Source organism: Gymnogyps californianus, chromosome 2, assembly GCF_018139145.2.
Source record: "Gymnogyps californianus isolate 813 chromosome 2, ASM1813914v2, whole genome shotgun sequence".
NCBI classification, from domain to species: Eukaryota; Metazoa; Chordata; class Aves; order Accipitriformes; family Cathartidae; genus Gymnogyps; species Gymnogyps californianus.
The window spans coordinates 81446352-81458752 of record NC_059472.1 but is presented as its reverse complement, the minus strand read 5'-3'; the positions used below and the strand labels follow the sequence as shown (position 1 = coordinate 81458752).

The 12401-nt window shown below is 39.9% G+C and overlaps 1 protein-coding gene across 1 annotated transcript in view; it reads right to left on the bottom strand.

The window, feature by feature from the left end:
- TRIO (trio Rho guanine nucleotide exchange factor) overlaps window positions 1-12401 on the bottom strand; it is a 263091-nt gene that overhangs the window by 60093 nt on the left and 190597 nt on the right. Inside the window, 1 exon segment of the mRNA XM_050890693.1 lies at window positions 9413-9656. Within this exon segment, the coding sequence (XP_050746650.1) occupies window positions 9413-9656 (244 nt within the window).

Genomic DNA, 12401 nt, shown 5'->3' with positions numbered 1-12401 from the left:
GGTACGACTGCATTTAGTCCTGCCACATCTTCAGGATGAAAGGATAAACACACCTAAGCCTGTTCTACTAAATCAACCAGCATTTAGAGTGCATGTATTTTGTTACCCCTGAGACACTGAGAAAAGTTAGCACAAAACACACTAGGACAGACCAACAAGCAAGTCAGGCCATGATAAATAAACTCCTTAAAACAGATTAGCTACTGACATAAAAATTTTAAGATACGTGGTTAACGATTTGGTGGTTTTCACCAATCAAGCTTTCTGTTTAATACTGCCTAAAGCATACTTCAATCCAGTCAACCAGTCTTCAGTCTTTTTGGTTTTTTGTGTGTGTTTTTTGGTTTTTTTTTTGTTTGTTTTTTGTTTTTTTTTTTTAAAAACCACCTTTCACTGAATAAACTTTTTTGCTAGTGAGCCCTGCTTTCTTTCTCATTCTCTTTCAGGATCTTTTTCATCACTACAAATTCCCTACATTTAACATTTCTAAGAATCCTCTCCTATTATTTATAAGGGGAAGAGCAACAGCTTGAACTTGGACCTTGATGACCCCATTTACTTCCATGTCCCTTAAGCTTTTCTGTAGAAAGCAACAGATGACCATTCAGCTTTACTAGTCCCTCTTTCCAGGTGGCTTCCCTGGCAGCTTTCCTTCCTTCAGCATATTTGCAGGTTCTTACATGCCACTAGATTTCCCTAGACTCTGTGTTTAAGGAATCTCTGTATCACTGATACTTTAAAGCTTATATTAACAAATGAACATACGTCTAACAAGGCTATGATCACACCCAGCACGGTGCAACAAGAATAACTAGTGCTTTTCATGAGCAGAAATACTTTTTTACGATTCCGTTCCATTTCTTACATGGAATGAATATATTTTGGGGCAAAATCTTAAGCATTTCTGATATCCCCACAGACACTAAGGGGAGTCCAAGACTCCAGGAAACACTTAGAACATAACAAGTCCATGCTGGCAATTCTAACTTTTAGCATAGGATCACAGGGTGACTCAAGCTGAAAGGGGCCTCTAAAATCCATATAGTCCAACCTTTTGCTCAAAAGGATGGGTCAGTTACGAGATCAGACCAGATTACTTGGGGCTTTGTCCAGTCTGCTCTTGAAAACCTGACATACTTTTAACTGCTCCTTGTAACAAGGGCTATTTCTGCTGCACTGTAAATGGTTAACATACAGTAGGTTGGACACAGCTGGTTTACGACCACAGGGAAAATGGCTACAGGATTCTGGTCATCAAGGACAACTTGATAACGAGCTTACCTAAGATAGCCTTTACTATTATGCCTGCATGTCAGTTATATAAATGTCTTCTGTTCCTATAGGGGTTAACCATTATACATCCATCCTAGAAAATGCATACTGCAAATTCCTGAAAAGCGTTATGAATACTTTTCCTGGGATCATGAAATGTTTTTATGGTGCTATTCACTTATCACAACACCCTCTTTTACACAGTTTGCTCTAAGAATTCCATCACTGATTTGCGTAACTTCCATGTTAGAGAATGATGAATTTAAGTTCAATAGTTGTCCCAGGTAGAGAAAAATACCTTGCTATTTGTACTCAACTCAAAGCTAGGAGAAAACACAAGTATGTCCCAAACTGGAACTATACCAATATCAGTGAATATACACTCAAAACAGTAGCAAAACATTGCATAATGAAGCGGTGATTTGAAACCAATGCCAACAACTTAAGAGACGTCAAGGGCATCTGTTAAAAAGCTTCTGATAGAGTTCCATTAAAAGTGATGCAACATTTCTGGTTTAGCACGCATAACAGAGACTAATATTTTACTATTTGATTGCAGGAAAAGTGAAATGAGGTCAATAGGACATGTACTTTCAGCAGCCTCCTCAGAAAAACAGAACTGGAGGAACTCAGTGGAACACTAAATCCTGCTACAGGCAGGATTTACCTACACCTGCAGGCAGTGATGACGACAGATGACGTGACGTAATGTGATGATGTCCTGAAAGGTGCACAAGAACATCGGCCTTAGCCTGCTCCTCAACAATTTTCTCCTCTCCACTAAACACAAAACACATAAATACTCCTCCCAATACCAAGTTTAAGAATATGAGCCACAGCAGCAGAAGTGCCAGAAAACTAGAAAGTTGGAAAAAGAACAGAAGACCTTATGGACACTGTCAGTATTATACAGTTCTGTGACTGAAGGAAAACGCATCAGGTAAAATTACCCAGATGGTCCTTGGAAATGAACAGCCACCCCAGCTGCAGAAAAATAGACACCAATAGCTCCTTGTCGTCTGTCACGAACAAGGCAGTTACCACACAGGTATGACAACTCCATGTTTCTAGGAGCACTCTCCTGTCCAAATAGGTGTCCCTAGCCCCACTCTCCCTGTCCCTCACCACCCTGCCAAGCTACTTACTCACTGAAATGGAAGAGAAATTCTTTGGGTTGCTCTCAGGTGCTCTTCGGAGCACCAGCTCTGAAGATTTACTTAATCCAAAGCAAAATATGGGCAACAAAGACACCCTCAAGAAGCAATTCTCAACACTGAAGCAACTTTTTCAAGTTTGTTGCACCTGAAGAGCGACAGTTAAGGAAAATAAATACCACTCCAGGATGTTTTTCTTCAATTGCAACATACGAACAACATTTGCAGGGTATGATTTTAGTTTGTACTCTGTTCTGCCTCAATACCTTGGTTATTAAAAGAAACTGCTGTCAGAGAAAGGCTAATTGCAAGCAAAATAACAACTCTCTTGGGAAATATAAAGCCATCAGAATTGCTGGTTTATATCCACCTTCTACCTCCCAAAGATCAGCTGTGCAAATACATCTGTTCTGAAGCAGATACTTTTTACACACCGATTTCCTTTCCAGCTACAATATATAAGAGAAATATATTTGGCAGCTGTCTGGGACCAAAAGTACATTCAAGCCAGTACTATAAAATAGCCTCTTTTTCTCAGCTGTAATACTGAGCTCCCAAGCAGGGCAAAAAGCTTTCATTACCTATGTACAAAAATTCCAGAGACAAATTAACCACATACTTATGCCCACAAATAGAGTCAGCATGCGAAATACAGATATCTCTGACAGGTCTTCCTGGGCTGGGTTATGATGAAAGAATAGTGCAGGAGCTAAAGGCAGGTTTATGCAGAAATCAATCCTATGATGTTTCAGAGCACATATAAACTTGATTTAGAGAGACCTCTTCTAGAAATTCAAATTGTGAGATTGATTGAATCTCCTTATCTAGTTTAGGACCGCACAATGCCAAGGAAGCAATTCATACAGACTTTACTGTTTATTCAAGGCTGAATTGGAATTTTGCTATTAACTCTGACCATCTGATATAGTTTGGCTATAAAGCTCAATGCAAAGACTATGATCTCATGGACCACAATCAATTGCTGACATTTTATTTAAGTTTACTTATGCTCAAACCATGTTTTTAACTGCAAACTCAACTAAAACCACAATGTGGGAAAGTCAGGATAGAGAATTCTTGTTTTACTTTATACTGCAGCTATTTTATTTACCTGGACTAAAGCATGAGAACATGTTTGAAAAACCACACACACACACAAAACCTAAATTCAAACTATCTTTGCCGCTATTAGACTAGTAATGCTTTTTGGCAAAATATTTGTGATTACATGGAAACTTATGATTTATTAGACTTTCAAAACAACTGATAATTGTGAAGTTGAACTTTAGCTATTAAAATGCCTGCACCTCTGTTCAAGCTCAAGTCTGCCTGATAAAGAAGTTGAACTGACACTGCAGCACGGTTTTTACAATTTTTTGCTAGTTTAGAGGAGCAGTGTGAAATCCAACTGACTGCTCGGCTTTGCCTCCCATGAGCTCCTCATAAGGCTCTCTATCAGCTGGTTATCTGGATGGGCAGCCTGTTATTTGGAAATTTTATGAGGAGGTAATTGATTCATCAAGAAACAGAATTTTTAGATTAACATTTAGTGTCTTGTACAACATATTCCTCGCTACCACTTTCTGCATGTGATTGCGTCCGGCTGTGTAGCAGAAGCAGATCCCTTTCTGTACGGTGCCCTGGAAACTACAGTCCCCACCTCTTGCCACGTGGCCCCAAGGCAAAGCAAGTACCCTACCTACTCATTGTTAGGAGTTGCTTTCCCTGCTGGCCTGGGCTGTAACTCATTTCCTGCAGCTGCAAATGCTGTCTGACAGTCTCACAGGCAGCGCTTTGGCTCTGAGCCACGGGTGGGGATCCTTTTTCCTTACACATGGCCCGTGCTTCGCTTGCTTGCAGTCTCAAAACAGCAAATCTTCCCTTTCTACCACCTCCCTCTGCTTGTAAGCAAACAATTGCTGCCCAAGTCATCCTTCTTTTCTTCCACTACAAACAGGGAGTCATTCTTCAATTATTCAAACTGGATTCCCATTTTACTTTATCAAGTTCTGCTGCTGCTGCTGCTATGCAGAGCTTCCTCTTCCTACGTAACAGTATTTGGACGTGACGTAACTTTCAAAGCTCTCGCTCATACGCGAGATGTTTTACCTTTACTCTCTCCCCTTCCTCTTTCATCTAAAATTAATATTGTGAGTAGAAGGTCTCCAGTTATGCGAGAGCAAGCTTACTTAATGTAACAAATTCAAGACTCTGTTTTATCCCATTCTGTGGCCCCAACTATAAAATAACTCTCTTTTCTGGAAAAGTATCTCTAGTTCATCCGTGCAATTTTTCCTTTTTCTTAATTCCTGAACAGGAAGTCCCCATACCAATTCAAGAAGAGCTCTGACACCTGCAACACCTGCCCTACACCACTCCTTCCCATCTTGCAGGTGTAGAAAAGGGCTTACTACACAGGTCTTCAAAGAAATTTGTCAACCTTTCTCTTGGAAAGCATCAGCCGTTTGATCCTCCTTACTATGGTAGATTCTTTGAGATATATTAGGGGGGGGGCGGGGGAAGAGGAAGACTGCTGAAATAACATTTTTCTTTTTATGGTACCAGTCAGGACAGTATCCCAAGGGTAAAATCAAAAGCCAGTATTCAGTATGGCAGTGGTGCGTGGTATGTCACCATGTTACTAAGACATCACCTACCTTTCAGATCTGAACAAACCTATACAGATACCTGGATTATTAGAACATGTAAAACAGGTAGCCATTGTACCTCCAGGTAAACAGAAGATCTCTGTGGCCAAGTGTTGAACCAAACAGATAGTAACATGAATTGGCAGTTAGACATGGTCCCAAAAAAACCCCATAACTTATAAAGACGACATGTAAATGTAAGCCTCATGAGCGAAGGCTTGTTGTAGCCTTTGTACTCTCTGAACAGTAGCATCTACAGAAGGGATATGATGGACAAATTCTTCAGACTTCAGAAGTACTCATAAAGTTGGAAAAGACAGTGAACTTGTGATCTAAACAGGCAAGATATTCACAAACAATTTTAAATACCTGCCAATTTTTCTGAGCTTACAAGTTCAATTTCATTATACTGAATCCTGTCCCCTGCCCTTTATCCAAAGCTCTGTGGCTGTGTAAATGCCCTGCAAACAAAGGAAAGAGAACTGCACATATAACAAGGATGTACCACAGAATGAAAAGAAACCCTTTTTAAAAAAGAGAGAAGCACCAAATAAAACAACAGGAACATTCTTTCTCCCCCACGCCCAATAACATGTGGGGAATTATTGCAAAAAAAATCGTTGCCTTATGTATTACTTGTGAAAAACATGTTCTTCCAAAGCTAGTAATTTATTTTTTGTAGAGTGCACCAACTGTTATTCAACCTTTTCACTACCCACTTGTCTTTTTTCCCCATTATAAAAGGGATTTAGATTTTTTTAAATGTACTCATCTATAAACTGCACGTCAAATTGATTAAATGACCCAAATAGCTTACAAAAATAGATTTGATATCCAGCAGACCGAGCAAGAGGTCTGGAACCTGCAATCAACCCTCCCCCTAAATGACTACCCACCTAGTGAATGTCTTTTTTCCGTGTAATTCTTCCCCCATACTCTTAACAAAATGTTTATCATAACTACTATAAAAATTTAGAGATTGAAGATACTGTAAATGCATTTATTTTTTTTTTTAACCCATTGATACTGATTAGATATTTAAAGCAATACACATTCTTAGAGGACAGGTAACACCTACACTTGTAGGCAAGTCATGAGGGTCATTTTTGGGGCCGTCTTCTAACACGAGAATAAAACAACGTTACCTTTCATGGGTGAGAGATAATATGGGAACAAAGAACGACCAAGATCAAATGTCAGAACTAGGCTTCATTGAACATACTTTCTGCTTTAATAATCTTTCCTGTTACTCTACTTTGGATAATCATTTCAGATTGCTTAAGACATTAAATATCACCCAACATTTCTGTACTCAGTGATGAATGTGGTTTTACACAGCTTAAGAACCAGCTGTAAATTAGAAGAGGTTTGCCATTTCAAAACTTTGAAGCTCACTTCACCTCTGATATGCCGTGGCTTTCCAACTTGTTTAGTTGGCAAACAGTATTGATAAACACTGTTGAAAAGATCAAAAATGTAGCGTCCATAGATACTGAAAGGAGTGCAAAACTCTTCGCTTCAACAAGCCAGTTGTATAGGCTAAGCACTCAACATCCAAGCAGCCACCCCCACCGCTTCTGATGGTGATCACCTCCCTTTTTCCTTGGAATTACATAAAGCCTCTCTCTCCCTGAGCCTCTCACAACAGCTTGCGATGCCAGACATGCACGAATTCCAGACTCGTGTCTACTGCACATGGCTTAGCCCATGAATTGTACAGAATTACTCAGACCTGATGCTCACACTGCAAGCCTGACATATGACGTGTATTTTCAGACCTAAAAACTCCAGAGGGCAATATCCTAATTTGTTGAACCATTCAAAAGCTCTGAAAGTTTTACTGAATTATGGTCAAAAAAAGAAAAAAATCTGTATGAAAAAGACTGAATTTGCAGAATCAAGCACTAGAAATCTAGGAAATACAACATTTAAAAGTTGTCCACCCAAGTACATGGACTGCCTTAAATTATGTAAGTCATTCACTTGTTCTTTGTTATGCGGGTTGTGTTTTTTGTTTTGTTTTTTAGGAATTCATACCTCAATCAATGCCCACAGTGAACAATTCTGAGAAGATCATTAATTGTTTTTCCATTCTTCTGATTAGCATATTCCCCAACGCCTTATTTAAAGATCTTTAATCAAATGCAGCACTTCAGAATGAATAATTGCTTTGTGGGATTGTCTGAGGTACTTTTCACTATGGGGGGAAAAATAAAATCAAAGCACTCCACTAATTTTGCTTAATTTTTGTAATCCCTCTGTGAAATGAACACTATCAAGCTCTTTCAAGCAACAGAAAGTTGAGGTAGAGACCAAAGTCAAACGTATCCAGTGGTTTCAAGTACCCAGTCTAAAGCTGTTTGGTTTTTTGCCTTTTTTTCCCCTCCGCAGATTACTTAACATTATATAATAGTTTGCATGTTCAAGACAGTTCACACTGACTTCAGCCACAGTCACATGCACTGGAAAGTTTACAAATCATCCAGCTCCTAAAGCCTGACAACCAGTAATGTGGGAATAAACAATTAGCAGCTGCTTCTTATCAGCTGGGGTTTAGATGGCATGCCATAACACCCCACAGGAAGCCTGTGACAGAGGCAGGGACAGAAGTCACTTCTGAGGCTGCATTCAACCCTGCAAATCACGCTCATTCTAGCAATGGCCTTCTCCTCTTCTTCAGTCTCCATGATTAATACAATTAATTAATGCTCTTTATTTCAAAGCAACATGTCGAACGGAAACTAAAGTAACTTTACAGTGCTCTGCCCCATTTATCCCCCAAAAAACACTGAAGGAAAAAAAGCAATACAGGTTATGTCCACTGGTTTGATTAATAAAAGTAACCTCTCAAAGACAAAACCAGCATGCGCCCTCCCTCGGGAGTCTGACAGGCTCAATGTTCTTCATATAACATATACTGTCCAGTACAATCTGCCTCTCCTAATAAAATTCTCTGCATTCAAAGGTGAAGTGCCCTAGCTCCCAAGGAAATTGGATTTATCAATTCTGTGAGTATTGTTAAAAAAACAAAACAAAACAAAACAAAAAAACCCCTGTTGACATTTCCATGATTTCACCCCTTAGACAAAGGAAGAAATGTTTCAGTGATATCTAGCTACATTTTCCAATTTTATCATTAGAACAACTGCAAACTTTCTCTATCCAAATTGTTATAGGACACAAGAGGATGAAAAAGTATTCCAACTATACAGCTCAATACTTCAGACTCCCCCCCACCCCAATCACCCTGCATTCAGGAAGTCCCTGCTGTGCATGCTGCTAATGTAAGAAACACAAACTCTCCCCTCTTTTAGGCAAGCATATTTATACAGCGTCTGAAAAAACTGGGAAAAATTGTAATGTGATAGCTGGAATGGACTGAATAATTGAAAAATTTGTGGTTATATTTATGAAAAACTCTCCAAAACCAGAATTTTGTGTTTTGGAAAACAAGTTTTCCCCAACACCGCTTTCCTGCTAATCTTGTTACTTGCAATAACAAACTTTTTGAAATGCATCTTTTCCCCCAGCATGGGATGAAACACCTTCTAATGAACTGTTTTTCTGGTGGGTTTTTTTTAATTCACATTGCTTTCTGTTCACAGGTTGCAAACTCAATTATTTTCAAATGAAGCAAGCAAGCATTTTCTCTAATAACAAACTACCCTGTGAGCCTGGGGAGTTTAAGGAGCCAAAGGACTACAGCACACCAAAACCTTAAAAACTTTCAAAAAATTATCAGATTTTTCTTGCACCCTTCAGGGGCACATTCTTTCATGCATCTGAAAAAGTAAAATTTCAGAGATGCTCTGGGAGAAAGGGATGAGTGTGCCACTGCTACTCTGGAAAACTCAGTTAAGTAAAATACAGAAGTCCAAATAGCCAATTCCTGTGCCAGGGCATATGGAAGCGTGTATTTACCTTTTCCATCGCTGAGCCTGATGTTGTCATGACTTCTTACTGCAGGGTTTCTCAGGAACCATTGATAATGCATGCTGGAGATTTTCTTCCCTCCCCCCTTTCAGCACACGACAGGTATAGATTTTCCTATCACTGCAGCTTGATCGAACATGATATATAACTCTGTTCACCAAGACATAATTTGCTTAAATCTCTTCCCTGTCTTCAGCTACATTTTCACTTAACACTGAGAATTGACGACTGCTTATTTTGGAATAGACAGCATGGCTGCAGGTTGCTAAAAGCATTGTGTTTTATCTAATTAAAAACTAGAAACCAAAACAGCACAAGAACACCGAAGTTCCCATTTGCACAGTACTCCCCTTTACCCAAAACTCGCACTGCTGACGACTAGACTTCGCTTCCATCATTTCTTACCTTTATGGTTAAAAATCCCCTCCATCTCCATACTACTGCGAGAGTGAGCGATGCAGAGGGATCCGCAGGGGACCAGGCCTTCTGCAGCTGGGGACCGATCTGTGGTTCGAACCAGACACCAGTCGGGCTTGTCATGGGGCCTTTCCAGGACCTCCACTGTCTGCCCACGGCGGATTGTCAGCTCATTACTGTTGCAGGCGGTGAAGTCGTGGATTACCACTGTCAGCTCGCACCCACCAGACAACTGTGAGGAGAAAAACAAGGAGGAGAAGCCAGATGAATGCTTGTTATCAAACCATCCGTCACGCACCGTTACCACCTATTTAGGATTCCTGGCAGGATTCGTATTTTGGATGAGATAGCAAGCTTCTGGGGCTTTCCACATCAAGAAGAGATCATTTCAAAATCAGGCAGTTCTGGCGTTTTAGAACAGATTTCTAACTCTGCTTGTCTCTGCCTATGTTCAAAGCACACTGGTTGTGACAATGCTGGGCGGAGGATTTAAGCAGTTTTTCTTGCTAGACTGCTCCTTACTCTGAAAGCTGATGTAGCAGTCTCTTCAAAATATATTTTATGGGTTATAATTGGCAGCAAAAAGCCAGATATTACTAAATACAGTCACTCATGAACTTTGTCATCTTGCAAATTCAAGGCAGAAAGAGGGACCTTTTTCGAATAAGCTTACCACCTTATTTCCACCCCACTCACAGTTTACATACACAGGTCACAAAATCATCCAGGACACACCATACATAATTATAAAAATCAGCATAAAGTTCTTCACATAAGATTCCCAAATACTTAAATATTTGATAGAAAATCCACATGGGGTTGCAACTTTCACATTTTTGCTGATTCCCCAAATAAAACCACACAAACTTGAATTAAAAGCACGCAAACCTAAGGTTTTCCTCCCCCTCTTCGAAACACTTCATTAGAATTACTTTGCCTAAGCTTAAGTTTCCTCTCTTTGTTTCATTTGCTTTGATGTGAAATGAAAATCATTATCAGAACTTTGCAAAGTTCCCAAGATTGCTCAGCACCAGAGCACCCATCCAGCTTAAGCAAACAGCCTGGGAATTCCTTCTCCTTCCATGCGGCAATGGCGTTCCAGGCTACTTCAGCTTTTCGTGTGTGAGTATTTATTTCTATAGCTCAGGCTGTTTCAGTGCAACATTCATATCAGATCTCAGCTGGTATGCAACTTCTGTGAATTCAGTAATTTTGGACCAAGCTAGTAAACTCCTTCAACTCAGTGAGGTAATCCTGCAATGCTCTATGCTGACAAAAGGAGGACAAATACCCTGCGAGAGTTCCAACTGCAGCAAATATAGAAGCATGTGCTACACTAACATACTGCACAGTTCCTGCCATGTCATTTTTGACTATTACATTTAGGCTCTTATATGGCTACCAGCTACATCCCATGAGCTTCAGGAAAAGGAGGTAAGAGACTGCATTGTTACTTAGTTTTCATTACAAGCCTGCAACTGAAGCACCAGATAGAAACTTTTCTAGGATAACGGTACTTGTTATCAAGCAAGAATTTTAGAGCAAACGACAAAACCAGCAAAACGCCAGTAAGACTCAAAGGCTAATTCCAACCTTCTCTTCCTCAAGTCTGCAACGAACGACAGGACATAACTCCTAGCAGATGGTCTGCCGTAACTCCAGAGCTTTCCCATGGTATCTGCCTGCTAATCTCACCAACTACCCTTGCTTGTGTGTGCATACAAAGAAGAAAAAGTTTTCTTGAGGGAATGCAGGGGCCAAGAAGGGCAGAAAACCCTCATACATACAGTGTTTAAGGAAGATAAATCAGGTTGCAGCCATTTAGATCCAGGCTAAAAATTAATCACATTGCTTCTACTACATCTCTCCAGACAGACCCAATACCCAAATTACAGGGGTGGGTGGGTGGGGGGTGGGTGTGTGTGTACATCTTCAAAACATGCTACCTCCTCCCTCATTAAAAAGTTTCCTGTTCCCTTACACTCTTTCTCCATATTATATTAGTTTTTAGTCCATGCAAAACTATGCCAAAGGGGAAAAAGTAAAGAGCTTTCCCTTGTTTTCTGGTATTGATTTATGTTACAGCCTTCTTCAGACAAACTCAGAAACAATTGAAACCATCTGTATGCCTGACGGGGACTAACAAAAAAGCTGATGAAGTATGACTTCACAAGGTGTCCAATGCAGACTGAATTTTTTTCAGGAGAGTCCATATCCCAATCAGTGCAAGCACCAAGACAGTAACAAGTTGACACTTTCCAGAAACTGCATCTAGTCTTTGTATTTTCTCCTAAATACCTACAGGAACATAGCTTTGGTGCTCTGCTTGCTTTCCTTCCCCTTCACTTCGTACAAATAGAGATTAAAATATACTTTGTGACCGGTGCAATGGCCACATGTTTTTGGCTTTACTATAGATGTTCTTTCTTCTCCTTTCCCTAATAAATAAACAAAACAACAAAAAAGGTAAGATCTCAGACTTTATGTTCACTAAGTATTTTATATAGTATTAAGCTAAAGGAAAAAGTAAACAAAGGCTGTCAGTGGCTATGTCAGAAAATACTAAAGTACGAAAAAATCCTAGTCTTTCAGATTGTGTGGGAATCGGATAGCCTAGCTGGTCAGTATTCCACTGAAATTCAATATTCAGTCACACTTCCCGCACACAATTGTTAGTTCCACACCATCCTCAAACATGCACTAATGCTGTTAGATGCAACTTAGTGCAGGACTTCACTACTGCCTAACACACCGAAAACAATGATGTTCTCTACCCAACACCCATCTACGTCATTATGGAGAACTGACCAAAAAAGCATTTACCAATTTTCCCCTCCTTTGGGATAACAACCCTTCTTTCTCCCCGCAACAGTAATAGTTAGGAAACACTGCTTTCCTCTTTGTTTCATCGCTCGTTTCTGAAAGCAGTTTCATCTTTCGCACTAATTAAATGCAGTTGGACAGCAAGGAGTGTCTG